Below are 22580 nucleotides of genomic sequence, written 5' to 3'. Positions count from 1 at the left end.
CCCGCTGTCGTGAACCCTGCACAGACCCACTGAGGGTCTATGTAGCAACTGCAAATGACTTGGGATCAAAGTGTGAATCTGGTTTCAAACACCCTGTACCAGATTTTTTACCATGAAAAGCTTTTGTGAATTCCAGCAGCCATTTTTACCCAGGCCAAGTGGGAACACTTCCCCAGAGTGCCCAGCAGGCCCATGGTAAGTGCAAACAGGGCTTTTACAACACACGAACTGCTGCTAATGGTGAGACACAACTTCCATGGCCTCTCTGGGTCTATAAGGATGGGCTTTTTCCATGGTTTTTGTTTATTTATGTGTGTGGGTATCTTTGCTGGAATGTACGTGTCTCCGCACCACATTAGTGCAGTGTCCATGAAGACTAGAACAGGACATTGGATTCCCTGGGACTAATTACTAATGGTTGTTAGCTGCTAGGTGAGTGCTGAGACTTGAACCTGGGTCTTCTGGAGAAAGAGCTCTCTCTCCAGCCCAAGTCTCTCTATCTCTGTCTCTGAATTGCACACACACACACACACACACACACACACACACACACACACCAAAATACTCCTCATGACATTCTCTTCCAAACATAAAAGGCCATTGTTTCTTTCCCCTCCCTGAGCCAGGGGTGCTAAAATAGCAGTGCACACTAGTTTGTTTATGTTTTTTTCAAGACAGGGTCTCTGTGTAATCCCTGAAAGGCGTGTGCCACCCCCCTAGCTTTCTTTTTTTTTTTTTTTTTTTCTTTTTTCAGAGCTAAGGACTGAATCCAGGGCCTTGCGCTTGCTAGGCAAGCGCTCTACCACTGAGCTAAATCCCCAACCCCTTTCTTTTTCCTTTTATACCCTTCACTCTCCACTCAGCTCCCTCATGACATTCTCTTCAAACATGGCGTGAGCCAGGGGTGGCAGTGCACACTAGTAATCCCAGCATTCGGGAAGCAAGGCAGGAGGTCTGTGGGCTAATAGCCAGCTTGGGTTAACTCAACCTCAAAAAACAAACAGATGAATAAACGAAAGCCAGAAAAATAAAGTCACAATAGAGAAGCGTGTTTTGCTTCCAACACTTAAAAGCCTTGGGAGGAAAGGGTTCCTTTGGCTCACTCATCCCAACCACAGTCCATCACTGAAGGAGATCAAAGTGGGCTCTCAGGGCGGGAACCTGGAGGCTGTAATTCAACGGGAGACCAGGCCGCCAGCGCGGGGTGTGGGCGCTGCTTACTGGCTTGTTCCCCAGTCTTGCTCACCCCGCTTTCTCATACAACTCAGGCTCACCTGCCTAGGGATGCACCCCTCCCCCCACAGGGCTGCCCCGCCCCCATCAGTCAGTAATCAAGACATGTCTCACATGCTCGCCCACAGGCCGAGCTGATAGAGGCAATTCCTCAGTCGGATTCTTTCTTCCCAGACATAGGTAGGTTTGTGTCAAATGGCCAATATACTTGTTTATATTGTGTGAAGTGTGTGTGTGTGTGCGCGCGCGTGCGCGCGCACGCATGCGGGGGGTCAGGACCAACTTTCAGGGGTTGGTTCTCTCTTGCTGCTACAGGGGTCCCAGAGACTGCACTGGCGTCAGGGTTAGCAGCAAGCCCCGTTTTCTCACTGAGCCATTGTGATCCCCATTCTTAGCACTCCTTCACAGCCCTTGAATACGTTTTTTTAATCTCTTAAACCCCAGTGCCTCGGGGTGCTGTTCATATCCACAACTCAGCTTGGATCCACGCTCCAGACAGACGCGATCCCGGAAGGGTGGGGCAGAATCACTGCTTGGTGGAGCCCTTCCTCCCAAGGTACTGTGTGGCTAACAGATAGACCTCTGCAGACTCTTTCCTGCTAGCCTCCGGTTTCACGACCCTTGTGCTTCGGAATTCCTGGGTTAGTCTCTTCTGCAGCAGGTGGCTTTTACTTCCAGCCCAGGTTTTACACAGCAGTGTCCCCCCGGGGTGCAGGATGTCCACAGCCATGTCCACAAGGGTAAGGCACAAGCTTATGAGCCTGTCATGATCAAGGTCTCGGATCCCAGTGGCATTCGGTGCCATGTCACTCAGAATCACATCCGCTCTCCTTCTGGGAAGCAGTTCTAAAATTCTCTGGAAAGTTCTGGGGTCAGTCACATCAGCAGGGCACAGAAAAGTTGCTCCTGCCAGAGGGAATATGTGAAGAAGATCGACCCCAAGCACGAAGCCCATGGGAGAGCTGGAATCTATGGAAGTAACACACTGTGTTATTACACCATGAATCTCCCTACCAAAATACAAGCCACAAAATGAAGTCAGGCACCAAGACCAAGGTTAACAGCTAACGTGCATATATGTGCACAAAAGACCTTTTGTATGAAGACACCTGAGTTAGATGTAATGGCACAGGCTACAATCCCAGCACTTGGGAGGCTGAGGCAGGAGGACTGTCACAAGTTCAAGGCTAGTTTGAGATACCAAGTAAGATCTTGTCTCTCAAAGTTGAAAAAAACAAGTAGTGGAAGGTAAGGTGTCCTCTACTTCCCTTGGCACAGTTGGGGAAGCTGAGACCTGAAAAGGAAATGGTCTCTCGATCACTGTGACTAACAAGCAGAGGTTGGACCACACCCAAGGTACTGAAGCCCACTGTGCTGTCAGTTCGATGCTCTAGGCTGCTCTTCTCCAGGACTCTTCTTCCAAATGACTCTCTATTTTGTGTATGTTTTGGTTCTAAAATGGGAATCTCGCTAGGTAGACCAGGCTAGCCCACAACATAAGTTCCTAACTTAACACAGTGAGTGCTTAAGGTTACAGATGGGCACCACCATACCCAGGTCCCAACAGTCCTTTTTGGTTTTTATGTTTGTTTGCTTTTTATTCCTTGAGACAATCTCACTATGTAGCCCAGGCTAGCCTCAAATTCAGAGAACGGATGCTTCTGCCTCTAAAGGGCAAGAATCAAAGGCATGTGAGACCATGCTCTGCTATTTGTTCTGTAGATTTATTATTTATTTACATATGTGTGTTTACATGTGTGAATGTGCACTCAAGTACAGTTGCCTGTAGAGTCCAGGGCCTGGATGTGAAGTTAAGATTGGGAGCTGCCTGACAAGGGTGCTGGGAACTGAACTTGAGTCCTCTGTGAGAACAGTGCCCTCTCCAGTCCTTCATTTTTCTCTTTTGGTTCTTTAAGAATCATGTGACTCAGGCCTGGAATTCCTGGTTCTCCTGCCTCCACCTTCAGAGTGCTAGGGTCACGGGTGTGGCCAGCAAAGCTGGACAATGTCACAGGTTCAGCTGTTTTCTCTCTTTCCTATTTGGGCACCATTTCACATACAGAATATTAAGTCTCTATAGAACCGCACACATGCACGAACACACAGACACACACTCACATGCACACATGTACTCACACACGTGTGCGCACACACATACATGCACGCACATACATGCACACACATGCACTCTCACACACACTCACACGCACATGCATGAGCTCACACACACACGTGCACACACTCACATGCACATGCATGTGCTCACACTCACATGCACATGCATGTGCTCACACACACATGCACACACATGTGCTCTCACACACACACTCACATGCATGTGCTCACACACACACACACACACACACACACACACACACACACACACAGTAGTACACTGCCTATGGAAGCCCCAGTGTAAGGAGTCCAGAGGCCCCAGGCAGAAGGCCTCTCCTGAGGTTCTGGAGGTGCAGCCCCAGTGGGACCTCCATGAGCTCCTAGGCTTCAGGGACCCATTAATCGTCCTGTCCCCCCAAACCCTGCTGTCTTGGGGTTTCTATTGCTGTGATAAAACACCATGACCAAAACCAAGTTGGAGAAGAAAGGGTTCATTTGACTTACACTTCCATATCACTGTTACTGAAAGAAGGCAGAACAGGAACTCGATCATGGCTGGAGCCTGGAGGCAGGAGCTGATGCAGAAGCCATGGAGGGTGCTGCCTGCTTCCCCTGGCTTGCCCAGCCTGCTTTCTTATAGAACCCAGGACCACCGGCCCAGGACGAAATCCTTTCCTACCCACATTGTTCTGGTCATGGTGCTTATCATAGCACTAGAAAGCAAAGTACGGCATTACTGTTTAGTTTTCTGGGCTTTTTGTTTTGTTTTGAGAGAGGGACATGGTACAAAGCCCAGGCTGGCCGCCAACTCACGTGGTTTTCTTCTTGTTCTTTCTTAAACATCTTGCTTATTTAATTTCGTGTGTTAGAGTGTGTATACACAAGTAGGCACGCGCCGCAGCACACTGTGGAGTCCACAGCGGCCAATTCTCCCCTCCACAGTGAAAATCCTGGGGAGTGAACCCAGGCCGCCAGCCTCAGCGGCATGCGCCATTCAACCAGCAGACCAGTGGTTCTCAACCTTCGTCCTGCTTCGACCCTTTAATACAGTTCCTCACGCTGTGGTGACCTCTCCCCACCCCGACCATAGTTATTTCTGTTGCTGCTTTGTCACTGTCACTTTGCTGCTGTTATGAATCGTGACATAAATAGCTAACATGCAGGCTATCTGAAATGCTACTTGCAAAGGGGTCACGACCCACAGAGTGAAAACCACTGCTGACTAAGCCATGGTCTTCATAGCATCACCACCACCCGGTATTCCCTCCCCAACCCCCTACCTCTACCCTTTTTTTCTGAGTGTCAACATACCATGTAGCTGGAATGATCTTGAATTTCTAATCCTGCTTCACCTCCTAGGCCTACGGGAACCTAACTTAGCTTAGCAGCTGAGCTCCGTCCCCAGCCTGTGACTATTTCTGTAACTCCCATCTCTAAACCTACTTAGAATGCTCCTCATACAATGTCTCTGGGTAATGAGCTGCTCACTAGCACTCGCTCCAGCTCATGGCAGTCAGAGGAGCTGGGTGTAACATGCAGGTCCCACCTGCTCCTGTGGCGTTGACGCTCTGCACTGCCACCTGACTCCAGGCCCCGGGAGCTGCCCCGCAGTCCAGCACCCGGAGCCCAGGCCTCAGGATGTGATGCTTCTCATTCATCTCCAGGAGCTTGAAGGCGCTGCGGCAGCGGTAACTCTCCGCCTTTGCGGCCTTCACAAACGGGTCCTTTAGATGGCGCATCAGCCACAGGTGCTCGGCGCCTGTCCGGCCCTTGTAGTGACACACTGCTGTGTGTAACTTCCGAACTTTAAGGGGAACGCCTACCAGCTTCGGATACCTGAAATGGTGAGAAAGGAGTTAGCAGGTAGACATTACACAGAGGCAAGGGATGTCCCCTTGGTTTGCTTTCTACCTTACATAACGAAGAAAGGTCGCTAACTTGCCAGTCTATCTCACCAGCTTTCCCCAGGGACCCCTTTTCTCTGCCTCCCCAGCACTGGCGTTACATTTGGTCAGCACACAAGTACAGAATTTTGTAGGTTCTGGGCATCCGAACTCCGACGCTCACGCATGCACAGCTTTATCTGAGGAGCCCATAAACTTATTTCCACGTTGCAAGCCTCATTCTCTCGCGTCTGTCTGAACAAGAATAAATATCGTATGCCTGTGTCCCGCTCCCCGGGAGGAGAGTCTGTAACACACTTTACTGAACTCCCCACTACTATCATCCACTCCGCTCCCGCATGCAACAGGAGCCCTTTTAGTGCAGGAGGACACGGTAATTCCACTCACCCAGCCATTGCAGATTGCTGGCGGTTTCCTCCCGCCGCCGGAAGTCCCGCCCTAGCTTCCAAAGAGAGACTCCGCCCCGGGGAAGTTCTGGCTAGGGCGCCAAGGTACGGATGGTTGTGGTGCGTAAGACATGGGTGCGGGAGATCAGGGATGCTGCAATTTCGGGGGAGATCTGGAGAGGGGAGGGGGCGGAGAGGCTAGGGAGCTGCTTCAAGCCCACCAGGAAAACTGGAGTGCTGAGTAGAAATGAGGTCAGGAAGACCAGAACTACAGAAGGTAGGGAGCGGAAATGAGAGGGAGAGGGGACCTGGGCGGCAAGTTGCGACTGGGGCAGTTTGCAGCCTGACTATGTCAGGCATAGCCCATGGAAGGGGAGGCTAGGGAACGGCATTTGTAGAGTGCCCCCTGCAGGCAGGTTCTGGGCTCCGCACTCAATGTGCATTGTCTCCAACACCTGCCAGTTAACCTCAATTCAGACCAGATAGTTGTCAGTAGCCCAAACCCTAGCACTTGAAATTTCCCTGACACGCATCCGATTTACTATCACAGCTACCGACGCTGATGGGACACTAATGTCAAGGACACCCTTGTTTGCTTATAGGCTCTGCCATTTGACCCCATTTCAAATTTTGACCGAACATTCGTTTTCTCCTCAGAAAATAACAGTCTTACACTGTTCTTAGTTCTCACTATATGGCTCAGCTTTTGAGAACAAGGCTGATTGGAGCTGGGGTGCTATCACCTGTGAAATGCCTGTTTCACATGCATGAGAACCTAAGTTCGAAGCTCAGAACCCACATTTTTAAAAAAAGTGTGGCTTGCACCTATAACCTACCTCAGTGCCAGGAAGCAGAGATAGTTTGGTCCCCGGCACAGTTTGGTCAGCTAGTCTCGCTGAATCCATGCGCTACAGGCTCCAATGAAAGACCTTGTCTCATTCATATGTATCTGTATATATGTATATGTGCAGATAGATAATTAGATAGATAGACAGACAGACAGACAGACAGGGATGGCTCAGTGGGTTAAGAGTACTTGGCGTTGTGTTTTGATTCCCAGCACCCATGTAAGGTGGCTTATAACTGCCTGTAACTCCAGCTTTGGGGATCCACCTTCCTCTTCTGGCTTCCATGGGTAGCCACACGAATCTGTGCATACAGAGACAAGTAACCATACACACACACACACACACACACACACACACACACACACACACATATACATAAAAGCAAAATCTTTATAAAATAAGGTATGGGCTGGAAATAACACCAGCTGCTCCTGGAGAGAGAGGATGGAGAGATCAGGTTCCCAGCACCCAAATGGTGGCTCACAACCATCTTTAACTCTAGCTCCAAGGGAGCCAACACCCTCTTCTGACCTCCTTGGCTATCCTGGAACTCACTCTGTAGATTAAGCTGGCCTCAAACTCAGAGATCTGCCTACCTCTGCCTCCCGAGTGCTGGAATTAAAGGCATGCGCCACCATGCCACAATATATATAAAATTGTAAGGCAGAGAGCAATTGAGGAAGGCACCTAATGTCAACTGTGGTCTCCACACACAGATGGGGACACCCATATGCATACGTGCACATGTCACACACACAAAGGAGGCTAATCGGCCATCTCTATCTGTGGACTCAGTGTTAGACCAATTCAACCAGTAAATCAAAATTATTCCCCAGCCCAAATTAACTGTAAGAACTACCTTCCCCCATGTTATAAGCCCAGCAACTGTGTGCCCTTTGCAGAGGGGAAAAGTGTGAGGACATTTTGTTTGAAGCAATGCCAATCAACAAAACCGTAGCCACGCCCATCCTACCGGATTCCAATCTGTGTGCTCACAGCTCCCTTCACTGAGTAGCTGAACACGCTGGTACACACCTGTCATCTTGCACTTAGGTTGTTGAGGCGGGGAGAGTGTGAGTTGAAGCCCAGACTGGAGTACATGGCACAACTCTGTCTCATTTCAAATACTCGCAAAACAAACCATGCATCTGTGTGCAATATGAAGACACCTGTCATCACTCACTACATGAAAACGATTTACATAGTTTGTGTGTAAAGTGGGCTGGAGGATGTGTGTAAGGTACAGGCAAACATGCCATTTCATAGAAGTGATTTCATCGCGGCATCCGTGGCAGAGCAGGGTATTCCTGGTACAGTCACCTGTGGAGATGAAGGACAGCTATATATGGCTGGTGCTTGATAAAAGATGGCTGACTTTGCTGCATTCAGAAACCAGAGCCTCAGGCACAAGCAAGTTAGGACACAGGCCCATGGTAAGCCTAGTTCTTCTGACATGCCTCATCACCAGGCCCAAGCTTCCTGGTCCCTTTTCTCTCCCTCTTTCTTATTCTTTTATAAAATTAACATATATATTGTGTGTATAGGGTTTTAAAAAAGACTTATTTTTATGTTCATTGATGTTTTGCCTGTATGTATGTCTGTGTAAGGGGCCATATGGTCTTGAGTTGGGGTTATAGACCATTGTGAACCACCATGCAGTTACTAGGAATTGAACCTGATAACCTCTGGAAGAGCAGCCACTCTCTTAACCACTGAGCCGTTTCTCCAGCTGGAGTATAGGAGTTTTGTTCACAGTTATATATATGTGTGTGCCTTGTACCCAGAGATACCAAAAGAGGGCATCAGAACATCCACCATGTGGATGCTAGGAATGGAACCGCAGTCCTCTGCAAGGTCCTCTTAACCACTGCCATCTCTACGACCCTTGTTAAAGTTCCTTTTCCTATACACTGCAACCTCTTAGGAGGGTTCCAGCTTTTGGATATTGCCTTAGCCAGTTGAGGCCAAGAAACAATAAAAATAAGAAGCTTGGTCTGGGAGCTGAGACGGTGGCTCGAGGCTGGGAAGGTAGCTCAGTACTGGGGGCATGGCTCAGTGGTAGAGCCCCTGCCTAGAATCCCCAGTGAGGGGCTAGGGGGCATGGCTCAGTGGTAGAGCCCCTGCCTAGAATCCCCCAGTGAGGGGCTGGGCTGTGGCTCAGTGGTAGAGCCCCTGCCTAGAATCCCCCAGTGAGGGGCTAGGGTGTGGCTCAGTGGTAGAGCCCCTGCCTAGAATCCCCCAGGGAGGGGCTGGGGGCGTGGTCCAGTGGGAGAGCACTAGCCTAGCATGTTCAAGGCTTAGAATTCCATCCCCAGAACTGTAAATAAAATAATGATGAAAATAAATGAAAAGGGGGACCACAAAGGCACATTTGTACATGCCCTATTAAGCCACAAGGCATATCCTGTGACTGGGTGATGACCAGTAGGCCACACCATTCACCTCTCCCAGAGTTTATCTACCTCCTACCTGGCCACAACAGTGCACATATGGTGCATACTCTAACAGACCACAGGCCAAGCAGACCCCATTTTCTTATCTGCTTCCTAGGACCCAGGAGAGCATGAGCACCTCCAGGCTTTATACGCTCGTGCTGGTACTACAGCCTCAGCGAGTTCTCCTGGGCATGAAGAAGAGGGGCTTTGGTGCTGGCCGCTGGAATGGCTTCGGGGGCAAGGTGCAGGAAGGAGAGACCATTGAGGATGGGGCTAAGAGGTGAGGAAAAGGAAGGTCTGACCACAGAGCCAGCCTAGCCAGGGATGAGGACCCGAGAGTCGGAAACATACTCTTGAGACAGACAGATGCTACGTAGACCAAGCTGGCTTTGAACTCAGAGATCTACTGTCTTTACTTCTAAAGGGTTGGGATTAAAGGCATGGGCCACCATGCCTGACTTTTAAATTTTCTTTAAGGGTCTTTTTTTTTTTTATGTGCATTGGTACTTTGCCCACATGTACATCTGTATGAGGGTCCTAGATCCACTGGAACTAGAATTACAGTGTGAACTGCTGGGAATTTAACCCGGGTCCTCTGGGAGAATAGTCAGTGCTTTCAATTGCTAAACCACCTCCCTATCCCCCGTAAAGGGTCTTTCTATGTAGTCCAGGTGGGTATCAAATCCCCAATTTTTCTGCTTCAACCTCCTTAGCATTAGGATTATAGGTGCGCAATGCCATGTCTATATTTATTAAGTTCAAGTTAATTCCTAGACTGGTTATGCCAACGCCTCTGCAGGACGTCCTCCTGGAAAATGCAGGATCACTAGTCCTGGGCTGCTGTCCATCCGTGTAAGCATGGATACTATAGATACCATGCTCATGAGCTGGCTAATGCCCATGTCTTTCCTTACCTGTCCAGGGAGCTTCTGGAAGAAAGTGGTCTGAGAGTGGATACACTGCACAAGGTAGGCCACATCTCATTTGAGTTTGTGGGCTCCCCCGAGCTGATGGACGTGCATATCTTCTCTACCGACCACGTGCACGGGACGCCCACAGAGAGTGAAGGTGAGCCAAGGGCAGGGAAGGATACCCAGACTCACCTGCCTGCCTAGGAGAAAAGAATCACCCTTGCCAAGTCTAGGCCCCAAGTCTGCCTGCCTTCGTATCTTTGCTTAGCGTCTGAGCCAGGGCAGCCAGACAAATCAGCCTTGTAGCCTGGGGTGACTCACTGATTAGGGAAATCAGCCAAGCATATTGGTACACGAATTTTTATCCCAACACCTGAGGTGGGGTATCTCTGTGAGCTCCAAGCCAACCGGATCTACATTGTGAGACCTTGTTTCCAAAAAAAAACAGAAAAAAAGAAAAGAAAAAGAAAAGGAAGAAGAATCAGGTGGTGGTGGTGCACGCCTTTAATCCCAGCACTTGGGAGACAGAGCCAGGCAGATCTCTAGTTTGAGGCCAGCCTGGTCTACAGTGTGAGTCCCAGGACAGTACAGTCAGAGCTACACAGAGAAACCCTGTTTTAAAAAAAAAAAAAAAAAAAAAGGAGGAGGAATGGGGAGAAAGTGGGGGAAGAGGAGGAGGAGAAGAGGGAGAGAAGGAGAAGGAGGAGTCAGAGTCGGCCAAGCAGCAGCAGTAGCAGCAACAGCTAAGGTGTGGTTCAGTTGGCAGGAGGCCTGATTAGCAGGCATAGGGACCCGAGTTCCATCCCCAGCAGTGACATGAACCATGTGGTGTTTCATGTCTACAATCCCAACACAGGACATTAGGTCTCAGAAACAAGTTAAAAATAACCAGGTAGGGGTTGGGGATTTAGCTCAGTGGTAGAGCACTTGCCTGCGCAAGACCCTGGGTTCGGTCCTCAGCTCCGGAAAAAAAACAAAAAAACAAAAAAAACAGGTGTATTTAGGCATGTCCACTGAGGCAGAAAGACTGAATCTGAGGTAATCCTGGGCTACAGAGTGGGTTCTAGGCCAGCCTGAGCTACATAAAATATCCCTGTCAAAACCAAGAGACGGTCATGAGGATGAGCTATAAAAATCAGACCACACTCCCTGTATCCCAGAAAACAAAGCAGGCACAGTGGTGTTGCACATCTGTAAACCCAGGGATGTGAGGAAAGAGGACAGCCACTCATTCCAGAGCAGCCTGGGCTGCAGTGTAGAAGCGCTGTCTCCAGACACCCCAGAGGATGAAGAGACAAGGGTCAGAGGTTAAGAGCACTTGCTCTTGCAGAGGACCCACGTGCTTTTGCCAGTACCAAAGGGCTGCTCACGCTTGTCCAGAACTCAGTTCCAGGGGATCTGATGCCCTCTTCTGGTGTCTATAGGAACTACACATATGCAGTCTCCAGGCAAAATTCTCATACACATAAAATAATTTTTACAAAATGTTTAAAGAGGGGAGAATATTAGAAAACTGGTTCAGCAGTTACGATCACATGCTGCTCTTCCAGAGAACCTGTGCTTGATTCCCAGCACCCACATCGGGTGGCTCTTTGACCTCTATGGGCCTCCAGTAACACATGGACATACATGCAAGTAAGCATAATATAAAAATCTGTAAAAAAATTTTTTTTATTAAAAACCACCACCAAAAATGTCCAAACTGCTGGAGAGAGATTTCAACAGTTACGAGCACTCACTGGTCTTCCAAAGGACCCAGGTTCACTCTCTAGGATCCAGTCAGTGTGTGACTGGATCAAACTCTGGCTCCTCTTCTGGCCTCCTCTAGTACCCACGCACTCGTGACATTCGTTCGCACAGACATATTCAGATATATAACAGAGCTCTGTGTTCAAGGCCAGTCAGGGCTAAATAGTGAGACCATGTTGCAAACAAAACAAAATGTCCAAACATATTCACACGGACCCGGGGGTAATCCCTCTCAGGTCAACTGAAATCTATGTTTTTCCTCTTCCACCCCCACCCCCTCCCCCACCCCCGATTCAGAAATGCGCCCTCAGTGGTTCCAACTGGACCAGATCCCCTTTGCCGACATGTGGCCGGACGACAGCTACTGGTTCCCACTCCTGCTTCAGAAGAAGAAGTTCTGTGGACACTTCAAGTTCCACGGTCAGGACACCATCCTCAGTTACTCCCTACGTGAGGTGGATGAGTTCTAATACAGAGAGAGGTCTGACTGGTTCTAGCCATTCCGGTTGCAACACAGCCACTGCAAGCTGTCGCTCCAAGGACACAGGCAGGGGCTGGTATTTTCTGTTTGCAAGGTTGAAATGTAAAATGTCACCTTCTCGGCCTTTTGGCTAAGATCAAGTGAAATGTAAAATGTCACCAATACACCAATATGTTTCAATTCTTCATCCCCGCCTACTGGTCCTGTCTTAGAAGGTTGTGGCACCTTTAGGAGCCAGAGCCCTGATGACAGAACTGAGTCACTGGGGGTTGGAGAGATGGAGGATGGACCTTAAGGCTTTATAGGTGAGCTCACACTCCTGCTACTGTGTCTGTCGTGTCTTCTACAATGGACTGTATCCCCTTGATGGATGAGCCAAAGTGAACCACGGCTCCCCTAAGCTGCTGTGTGACTACAGTGTCAAGTGGTACAGAGACCCTGCCAGGCAGCCAGGCAATTCTTTGTCTTGTCCCACTACCCCAAACAGGGTAGACAGACACCCAAAGATAAGGTACGGACTCTTCTCATGCAGGAGTGGCAGTCTAAATGGAAAAGGAGAGTCTCTGAAGTGCTTGGTGGCAGCAGGATGTCAGGCAAGAGCAAGCACCCCAAGAAAAACTGCGGAGAGCAGGGTGCCACTGAGAGAAGCTAGAGCCATGGGTCTCAGGAGGCAGCTGGGAATGGTGTCTCAGAGCAAGACAAGTGTTCTTCTGACAGTCGGCTGGGCTGCCAACCAGGACCTGGACTCCAGCTAGGGGCTGGTCTGACTGAAAGGCTGTGTCTAGGACATTATATGAACACAGGTAAGGCCTCCTAGGCTGAGACTAGTAAGCAAATCAGGTAAAGATAACCAACCAGGAGAGTCTGCAAAACCTGATGGAGACAACCTGCATCCTGATCACGGCTCCATCCCCCACCCCTCCCCGGTGCATATTCCTGGGTGATGGCTGTACTGAACCTAATGGCGGGGGTGCCAGGACCTCCAGGCTGGACTTAGACGGGAACCACACAATGTGGGCAGTAATCGGTGGAAAGCATGCTGTCCCATTTCATGCTGCATCCTAGCTGTTCCTAACTACTTCACATAAAACACTCCTCCCTCAGGAAGAGGGAGCCTTTAAGGAAACACCAAGAAGAGGGCTGGGCTGAGTCAGCAGTACTGTTCTTGCAGAAGACCAGAGTTCCGTTCCCAGCACCCACAACACAACAGGCAGCCATAACCACCTGCACCTCCACCCTCTTCTGGCTTCCACGGGCACCAGCACGTCTCCATAAATTACATAATTTACAGTACACACACACACACGTCATGATCAACAGCCTACTACATTGTTAGCTGAAACTCACTAAGCCTAAAGGGGCGGAGACTTACGTGCTGAGAGGCATTGCTGCAGCCCCTCCTCTTGGGTTCATTTTTAATTTAGGTGCGTGGGGGTGGGGGTGACATGCATATGAGTACAGGCGCCACAGAGGACAGATGCCCATTCCTCTGGCGCTGAAGTTATAGGAGCTTGGGAGCAACCTGGCGAGGGTACTAGAAACTGAACTCGGGTCCTAGAACAGCAAGCACGTACTGAGCCTTCTCCGCAGCCCTTAGTACATCAGTTTTAACCATCAACTTGACATACTTTAGAATCACATGGGAAGAGCATCTCAGAGAAGGGCTGTTTACGTCAGCATGGCCCGTGGACACGTCTGGGGGCGGGGTATCTTGATTATGTTAACCAAGTAGGAAGGGCTGAGCACTGTGAGTGGCAGGATTCCCTAGGAAGGGAGTCCTGAGCAGCCTTAGAGAAGCAAGCTGAGCACTGGCACGCACACTTTGATCTATTCTCGGCTGAACTCTGGATGCAATGTGCCCAGCTGGCTCAGGCTCGTACAGTGACCCGCATTCCCCCAAAGTGGCAGACCTTTCCTACTGTATTCCTCCTGTGGGGAATTTCCTCATAGCAGTAGGAAATGAACTCAAAGACCAACCAAGGAAATGACTCTGCAGAGGCTGAGCGGTCAGTGAGTTCTGCCGTGACTTACAGGAGTGTGGCTTAGCTCCCAGCAGTAGGTACACTTCAAACAGCGACCACAGCACGGGGGAGAACTGGAAACACAGCCCTGGAGTTCTGTACTGTGCAGGGCTCTCAACGGGTCAGTCTCCTCCCCCAGCAACTGTCACTTTGGGCACCAGTTCAGGGAGGGACCTTGTGAATCGTGCCCTTTCCAGATTTCTGGGACGTGTAAACTTGACAGATTGTCTGAGTCTGAGGGACCTCCCTCCAGCAGGAAACTCTGTGTCTATATCCAGGAAGGTACTATGCACACAGCACTCCTCACAGGGACCACCGGGGTAGGGGCAGCTGCCCATCCAGTTTCCAAGGCACGCTGACCATGTTCGTGGGGGTTATGGAGAGAAACTGCAGCATGGAAACCATCTGTAAACACTTCCAGTTTATTGGGTGTGGCAGTAACTGATTCCCGCAGTCCATAAAGTGCTTCATTCATCGAGCCGAATCCCACAGCACCAGCCTCTTCACGTCCTTAACCCAGAGTCCACACAGCAGTGTCCCAGAGCCCCTCTGCCCCTGCTGTCAGCTTCTTCAGTCAGAGTGGCATAAAAAAAAAAAAAAAAAGCTCTTCCCTTCGCTCTTACTCTGATGGCCCCAGGACCGTCCAGTTAAGGCTACAGCTGGGCCCCACCCAGCCCAGGAAAAGGGACAGGCAGGCAGGAGATCCGGTGATACTTGTGCTTCTCCGTCTTTCTAGCAGCCCCAAGCATGGCTGTGGTGCGGCACAGGCTCGGACAGCAGGATGCCCAGAAGGGTACAGGGACTCTGCATTCCTTTGAACCCTGGAGAGGAACCTCAAGTTTGGAGTCGGGCACCCACAGCCCAGTCAGGGAAAGACTGCATGAGAAAAGGCAGGCTCTACGCCAGCTTTGAGGGCCACAGGCCTGCAGCGCACGGCCAGTGAGCGGTCGGCAGAGGAAACAACTCGCATCCACACAGAGCCTGCTGACGGACAGCCCAACAGGGATGCCCATCTCCAGTGCCCCACAACCCTTCCTCACTCAACATAGGAAACTCATCCATTGGACCCTGACAGGCCCTGGACCTCGAAGGATCGTACTGGAGTGCAATATGTCCTCCTAAGCTCCAAACACTGCACACTCAACCCCTCCTCCTGTGTGAGACCACTCGCCTGGCCTCGCACACCCCTCGAAGAATGTCTGCAGGCCTAGTGTAGTTGGGTTCCACCCTCAGAGATTGACCAGCTCCTTGCCAGGCCACACCGGACAGGGCCAGTCCTCCCATTTCTTTGCTGCTAGGTTAACCCCTAGGCTCTCCTAGATGCCACTTACTGGGTACAAAAGGCCCTTAGCACTGGGCATCGGGCACAATCCAGTCTAAAGCACCCTAGTTTCCCACTACCGACCTGAGAAACAGGCCAAGGGGCGGGCTGGGGGCACGAAGACCTCCTGCCCAGGAACAGGGAGACACAAAGACGGCCAGCACAGCCCACAGGCAGCTCGGGGGAATGGCTGCTGCCTAGAGGGAATCAGCCAGGGACACACTGTTTGCAGAGAGGTTTTAGTGAGGCCACAGGGAGCTCTGTCGTGGGCCTTGTCACTAGTGGGGACACATGCCATCCTCCTGCGGGGAGCGTGGTGGTGTCAGCACACTGTGCGGTCCAGCAAAGAGGCAGCTGAGCTTCGGCTTCAGGTCATTCCACACCTTGCTCATCTGCGGGGTGGAAGAACGGGAGGTGAGGAGGGTGGCCACAACCTGGTCCATGACAAGCTGGTTCCCGTTCCTTGTCACGTGGTGGCATGAACAAGAGGGCACTCACATCACACGGCTGCGCGTGCCAGGCTCCACAGCCTGAGCATCTGACAGGGAGGACAAATCACCCCTATTCTCCCAACGTTGGCCCAGCCTCCAGAGGCAAAGGTGGGGATTACAAGTTTCAGGCTAACCTGGGTTACACAGTGAGATCTAAAAGTCAAAAAAGCAGAGCTGGGGTCAGAGCTAGCTTACCAAACCCGCATGAGACCCCAAGTTTGATCCTTGGTACCCCACACACAAAAAGTAAGAAAGTTAGTAACTGCTAAATAACAGAGGGTGAGCTTGAACTCCTGAGCCTCCTGCCTCCATGTCCTGAGTACGGGGGTTACCGGTGGGCACCCCTACAGCTGGCATCTGCGGAACTGGGGATGGAACCCGGGCTTCCTGCATACTTGCCAAGCCCTCTACCCGCCGAGCAGCCTTACTGGCCTGGATGCTGTGAAGCTACTTGGCAGCCATCATGTGCTCCCCCAAAAAACTACAAGTTAATGTCCCCTAGCCTGCCTCTATTCCCTGACAAGAAGGGCCACACCGTCACAGAGCCGACGGATGTTGCCAGGCAGCGACAGCTCTATGTCTGTAACCATGACACCCAGGCCAATTTCTGGACACTAATGGCGTTAAACCTTCATTCCATTTCTCAGACCTTGGAACCACACAGGTCAAAGGTCAAAAGAGGTCCCCAGGGCTGAGGGAGTAGCTCAGCTGGCAGAATGTCTGCCTGGCATGCGTGAAGCCCCACGGAGGTCAGGTGTGTGGCGTGTGCTCACCGTCTCAGCACTCAGGAGGCTGAGGCAAATTCAAAAATCCACGGTCTGGCCTTCAAGATGGCTTGGCAGGTAAAGATGCTTGAGCACCTAAATTCAGTCTGTAACCCACATAGGGCCAACAACCAAATGCAGCCGGAGACACCAGAGTCACTTGGAAAACCAAGATGGGTGTGTGTACATGTGGGGGGTGCTACACGGGGCTAGCACAGCGGATGTCAGCAAATTACCCCCAGCTCCTAGTCAGAGTAAAGTAACCGTCTGGCAGAGTAACCAGCCACAATTTAGTCACACGCCAGGCTGCCCCTCTCGAGGTTGGATAGTGTTTGTGTTCTCCCTTTTTTTTCATTTATTTTTATTTTGTGTGCACTGTTGTTTGTTTGCACGTGTCTGTGTGAAGATGTCAAAACTGCTAGAGCTGTAGTCATGGACAGTGGTGAGCTTGGAATTGAACCTGGGTTCTCTGGAAGAGCAGCAGCCAGTGCTCTTACCCGATGAGCCATCTCTCCAGGTTGGATAGCATTTTCTAGACCAGCTGGATCCTGACAGGGTGAGGACAGATGCACAACTCAGGAAGCCAGATTCGTTATAAACTCAGAGCCATGTGAAGTAAGAACCTGGGCGGGCTGAGGAGATGGCTACTGGGTAATGTGACTGTCATATAAATCTGAAGACTAGAGCTCAGACGCCCAAGTGGATGTGGCAGCCCATAAAGGGAGACGGAAGATCCCTGGGCAAGCTAGATAGCTAGCCTAGCAGAATCAGTGAGCTCTGGGCTCAGGGTCACTGCAACTCTGCCTCAGTAGGAGATAAGGAATGATCCAGGAAGACTACCCACATCAGCCCACACCCTCCACACATGCGCAGATATGTTCTCTTACACATGCATGTATGCCCATACACATGCAAACATTTATACACACATACAACACATATGCATACAAAAATAAAACCAACCAAAAGGGGGGGTTTAAAAAGAAATGGCTGAGAGTGTGGAAGCACACACTTCCAGTACTCAGGGAGCAGAGGCAGGTGGATCATGACCAGCCTGGTCTATCTACATGGTGAGAGCCTGTCTCAAAAGTGGGCAGGATGCTCTGGAAAAATGGCTCAGACGTTACAGCGCTGGCTGCTCTCACAGAGCACCTGGGTTTGGCTCCCACCACCCTCATGGCAGCTCACAGCTAACTGTATATAACTCCAGTTCCAGGGGATCGGACACTCTCTTCTGGCCTGTGCACTCCTGCAGACATGATACCCATAAACTCACACATACACATAGATAATGAGTAAATAACGTTCAAGGTCTAAAATAGGCTCTTGGTTGTGGGGAGTTGATAACTCAGAAGAGGAAGTTCGGCTCTCTGTAAACACCCACCGCTCTGTATGGAGTCCCCCACCACATGAACTAATTTTACTCATCATCCTGAGCTTCAATGAATCACGCCAGTTGGGGGCGGGCATTAACTTTACATCCCCCACCCCTACCCCCAAAAATTACACATTGCGTTTGCAGTTCCCGCTGGGTAAAGTGCGAAGTGTGAAAGCCATGAGCTGAGGCCCTAGGGCTTCCGCCCCCTGCACAGGGTAAGCATCCCAGGGTAAGCATGACTCAGTCATGATTCTCCCTGCCCCACCCCCACTCCAGGTAAAAGGACTAAAAGGACTTCCGGGTAAGTCCTCGTGTTCCCAGCCACACTAACTCCCACCACCTTTGTCTCTCAGCTACAGGGCTCACAGAGTCTCCATGCTTTTTCTGACTCCTAGAGTTCTCCTAGAGGGAATGAACTTCCTGGCATCTCTCTGATCCCACTGCCAAGTCATTCTGGCTACATACACAAGAGGCTGGAGAACTAGGACCTGTCCAGGCCAATGGGTATCAGCTCTATTCTGGAGGTCACTGGCTGCATGAGGAACCTGAAGACAGGATGGTGTTAGTGACAATGGGAGCAGGGGTGGCTCACCTCCTTGTGCCCTTGGATCTGGGAGTTCACGAAGGCCCCCAGGATGTGCGAGGTGAGAGGCAGGTAGACATGGACAAGCTGAGTCTCCTGGTGCAGACAGTACAGGGAGAAGTAGTTTCGGAGTTCCATAGTCTGGATCACGTTCTCCTGCTGCAAGCAGAGAAGCGTTCTGTGCACAGGACCCTCAGATGTGGTACAGCGCATCTGCTTTGAGCCTGGGCACTGGCCCCTGGCCTCACTTCCACAGGAGTGAACACCAAGCAAATACAAGGCCAGGTACAGCTGCTGAGCACCTGGGACAGCTCCCACCTCTGCCACACCCAGCCCCGCTCCGGATACCCACAATCCGCTCAGAGCAACTCACTCTACCTGCAGTCCACAGCTGCTTCCTGATACCTGCCTGCTGCTCACCTCCACAATTCGAGACTCCAGCTGCTCCACAGACTCGGGCTCTCGGCCATGTGCCGCACTCATCATCTGCCTCTTCATCAGGCCGTACTTGTGCAGTGCTCGCTGATGCTTGTGAAGCACGCCCTTCTCATGCCGCTCACACAGGTCCTTCAGGGAGAGAGGCATGTTCACCTACTGCAGCAAATCCTAAAGGGACCCGGAGCCCGGAGGAGCCAGAGACCTTCTCACAGCTCCCACCTCCCATCTTAAAGGAGAGAGCAGAGGCAGTTAGCAGGGCTCGTGCTGATGGGTAGTAAGCTACCAGGGCACTTGGGAGGACTGGCTTCTCCTATTCAGAAAGAGGAAAGAGTCCAACAGGGCTGGGGGGTGGTGACGGGAGGGGGAGAGCAAGATGGCTCCGTGAGTAAAGGTACTTGCTGCCAAGTCTGATGATCTGAGTGTGAGTTTCAAGATCCACATGGTGGAAAGCAAGAATTGGCTCCTGCAAGCTGTCCTCTGATCTACACACACACACACACACACACACACACACACACACACACACACACGCACACACTAATGTAATAATTAGACAAGACAGACAAATGGCTGCATACACACTCTGGTGCAGAGCTGAGCCCATTCAGATCCTATCTGGCTCAGGTTATTCTGTGAACTACCCCAGGCCCAAAGAATGAGTCTCCCTTCAAAGAAGGCATTTGTAGTCTAGGGCCCTGCGGCAGCCCCGAACCTCAGACTACTCATAACAACTAACTTCAGATAGCCAGTGTCTCACTGGTGGTAGGACACTGTACCCAAGAAAGAAGAGATACTGACATCAATTGGTGGGGCCCTCAACCCCAAACAGAAACCTCTGGAGGCCAGGCACGGTGATGCAAGTTAGAAACACAAGGCCCTGAACAGCAGAAGCCACATGCTACCGGCCCAGTCAACCGAGCAAACTCTTCCAAGCCCTGTAAGCTCTAGGCTGGCTCTCCTGAAGCTCTTCAGTAATAAAGGTTTCTGTAGTTGCCCTGGCTGTAGGCTCAGCCGGGCTTCCTGGAGCCCTCATCCATGGGAAGCAGCAAAGCCCATGTGAGGCTTACAGGGAGAGCCCCAGTCACTTACAGAGAACCTGACAGTCACAGATACTCATGTATCTTGGTTCCTACCACCCACTGCAATTATCTATCTCCCCTTCAACTTGGGAGCTTCCTGGGGTGCTAGCAGAAGTCCTGAGCCAGCTTAGGAGACCTTCATGCAGACAGGTTTCCTTCTGGTCGGATGTGCCTATCTTGAAGCAGAGAGAGCAGCTGTGATGACTCCCGTGAGCCCCTCATGAGATCAGGTCGGCTAACACTCTCTTATGGAGGGTGGGAGACACAGGATCTCCACAAGATTAAGTGAGAGATAAAGTCTGAGTGGGGAGGAAGACCACACTCTAGGGAGCAGCCACCTGCAGGCCACCCTTGCTTCTGGGATCAGTCCCAGGAACCTCACTAGCTGATGTAAGCAGAATCCCCTGTGCCTTATCTCCAGGGACAGAGACTTTACAGTCTCCCCAGGAAAGCCAAGCAAATCACATGACAGTCAGTCCCCGCCCGGCAGAGCCTCGCTCTCACATCATCAATCCCAAGGCCACTGTCAGATAGAAACGCTGGAGACTCACTTTGTAGGACTGCAGCAAATCCAAGAAGAGGTTCAGCTTCTCCACCACATCATTCTCCTCCTTCTTACCCTAGGAACAAGGAGGAGTCAACTGACACACAGCACCTAGGAACCAGCACCCCCTAGAGACCTCACTCCCCTAACCACTACCTGGCAGCTCTCCTCCTCGAGCCACCAGCCCAGGCTTCAGGAGGGCCCAGTTTCCCGGAGGGAGAGCCCTGCAGGTGAAGACAGAGATGCTCTCAAACCTGGAGGTTATGAGGACAGGGCAGGGCCCTCTCCACTGGTTTGTCTCCTTCAGACCTTCCACATGCAGTGTCTCACAGGCACGACAGAGCCACGCCTCATGCTGGCCCCAGACGCTCTGCCCAACACTTACCTACCAGCTTCTCTTTGAAGCCACGTGTGTCCAAAGGGGAGACAGAGGAAGGAAGGATGCTGGGAGAGAGGCGCTTTAACAATAGGGACAGAGGTCTGGAAGGGATGTGGGGAGACCACAGAGGCACAAAGGACCTGGTATGGGAGAGGCGTGAGTGGAGAAGTGAACCCAGGCAGCGCAGGGCAAAGGAAGAGCCACGCTGGAAGCCAAAGCAGGGGAGGATGGGATGGAGGATACAGGCTTAGGACTTTGTACACAGGCAACACGATAGCTGTGACATGTAGACAGCCACGCAGACAGCCCTGTTTGTATATCTGGCAATGAAAGGAAGGCCCACCACTGAAACTCATCCATGGCACCATGGAGACAAGAAGGAGCAACAGGGGCCCAGACGCCACCCGGCCTCCAACGTACACGCCACTGAAGCACTCTGGGACACAGTGACAGCCATGTGCGTATGCCCATGTGTATGCACGTACACATGTCCCAGCCAACACATGCCTAAAGCTCCTAGTATTCCAGCTGTAGCCAAGAAATATATGCTCACCCCAACCAAAAGCTGTACATCCACTGGTGCACGGAGAATCGTGTAGGGAAGAGGAGGTGGAAGATTGACAGAAAATGAAGACACTTTCATGGAAACACGGGATTAAGTCAGACGTGGCCATCTCAGGGAGACGCTGGAACGTCCCCCTTAAGCTTCAGTCCACTAAATCGTGAGGTTCCCGAGTAATTCAACCCCACACCTGCAGCCAGCTCAGATACTAAGTAACAAGTTCCAGGAAAAGAACAGGTGAGCCGAAGGTTTTCCAGTAAGGAGAGAAGATTAGAGAGAAGGCCCAGACAGCAAATTGCTTACCATGCAAATGGGAGGTCCTGAATTCGAATGCCCAGCACTCACAGAAAGGACAAGGTACCATGCTTAATGTAACCCCAGGGCTGGGGAGATGACAATGGGACAAACCTAGGAGCTTGAGGGTTTGCAGGCTATCTAGTCTAACTGAACTGGAGGGACCCGGATTCAGTGAGACACGCCATCTCAAAACAGAAATAAAACAGGAAACAAAAAAAAAAAAACCCAAGATGGAGCCAGGTGTGGTGGCGAACTCAAAAGGCAGAGGCAGATAGATCTGTCTGTTCCAGTTTAGCCAGGGATATACACTGGGACCCTGTCCTAATTATCTTTTAAAAAATGGAGGGGCTAGAGGGATGGCTCAGCAGTTAAGAACACTGGTTGATCTTCCAGAGGGTCTGGGTTCCACTCCCAGCACCCACGTGGCAGCTCACGGTGAACTGTAACTTCAGTCCTATGGGATCCATTGCCGTCTTTTGGCCTCTGCAGGTAATAGGCATGCATGTGGTTCAGACACACAGCGGGCAAAACATCCACACATATATAATAAATTAATCTTTAAAACTGAAAAAAGGTGAGCCGAAGGACAGCATGCAAAGCACACACAGGCACACACCACACACAGTAATGACAGAAAAGGACAACACAAGAAAGGGAGACA

The 22580-nt window shown here is 51.0% G+C and overlaps 3 protein-coding genes across 5 annotated transcripts in view; 1 reads left to right on the top strand and 2 right to left on the bottom strand.

Annotated features, from left to right (window-relative positions):
• Nucleotides 1–1642: 1642 nt before the first annotated feature.
• Mrm2 (mitochondrial rRNA methyltransferase 2) lies at nt 1643–5647 on the bottom strand. The gene is made up of 3 exons (XM_032887202.1): nt 5640–5647; nt 4895–5184; nt 1643–2202 (listed from the first exon to the last, which is right to left on the bottom strand). Exons 1-3 carry the CDS (start codon nt 5645–5647, stop codon nt 1760–1762), a joined length of 741 nt encoding a protein of 246 aa, XP_032743093.1. The 3' UTR covers nt 1643–1759.
• A 61-nt stretch (nt 5648–5708) lies between these two features.
• Nudt1 (nudix hydrolase 1) lies at nt 5709–12164 on the top strand. Its single transcript, XM_032886986.1, has 4 exons — nt 5709–5743; nt 9037–9201; nt 9844–9989; nt 11879–12164. Exons 2-4 carry the CDS (start codon nt 9050–9052, stop codon nt 12049–12051), a joined length of 471 nt encoding a protein of 156 aa, XP_032742877.1. The 5' UTR covers nt 5709–5743; nt 9037–9049; the 3' UTR covers nt 12052–12164.
• Nucleotides 12165–14482: 2318 nt separating this feature from the next.
• The window catches only part of Snx8 (sorting nexin 8), a 47321-nt gene continuing 39223 nt past the window's right edge, over nt 14483–22580 (bottom strand). For all 3 annotated transcript variants that reach the window (XM_032886934.1, XM_032886936.1, XM_032886935.1), the window contains 4 exons: nt 20689–20757; nt 19041–19187; nt 18630–18779; nt 14483–15796 (listed from right to left, as the gene is read on the bottom strand). In XM_032886934.1, coding sequence (XP_032742825.1) covers nt 15683–15796; nt 18630–18779; nt 19041–19187; nt 20689–20757 — 480 coding nt within the window. In that variant the 3' untranslated portion in view covers nt 14483–15682. The remainder of the gene's footprint in view (nt 15797–18629; nt 18780–19040; nt 19188–20688; nt 20758–22580) is intronic.

The sequence above is a fragment of the Rattus rattus genome, chromosome 16 (assembly GCF_011064425.1).
Source record: "Rattus rattus isolate New Zealand chromosome 16, Rrattus_CSIRO_v1, whole genome shotgun sequence".
Lineage (NCBI taxonomy): Eukaryota > Metazoa > Chordata > Mammalia > Rodentia > Muridae > Rattus > Rattus rattus.
Note: the sequence above shows the minus strand (reverse complement) of the source record. Positions and strands in the feature narration are given on the sequence as shown.

Excerpts from the sequence above, each read along its gene's own strand:
- Mrm2 (XM_032887202.1), bottom strand. Across the intron at positions 2,203-4,894 it reads CGTCAACGCCACAGGAGCAG|ATTCCAGCTCTCCCATGGGC; the intron begins GTGGGACCTGCA and ends TTACTTCCATAG.
- Nudt1 (XM_032886986.1), top strand. The coding sequence starts at position 9,050 with ATGAGCACCTCCAGGCTTTATACGCTCGTGCTGGTACTACAGCCTCAG. Across the intron at positions 9,202-9,843 it reads ATTGAGGATGGGGCTAAGAG|GGAGCTTCTGGAAGAAAGTG; the intron begins GTGAGGAAAAGG and ends TTACCTGTCCAG. Across the intron at positions 9,990-11,878 it reads GACGCCCACAGAGAGTGAAG|AAATGCGCCCTCAGTGGTTC; the intron begins GTGAGCCAAGGG and ends CCCCCGATTCAG.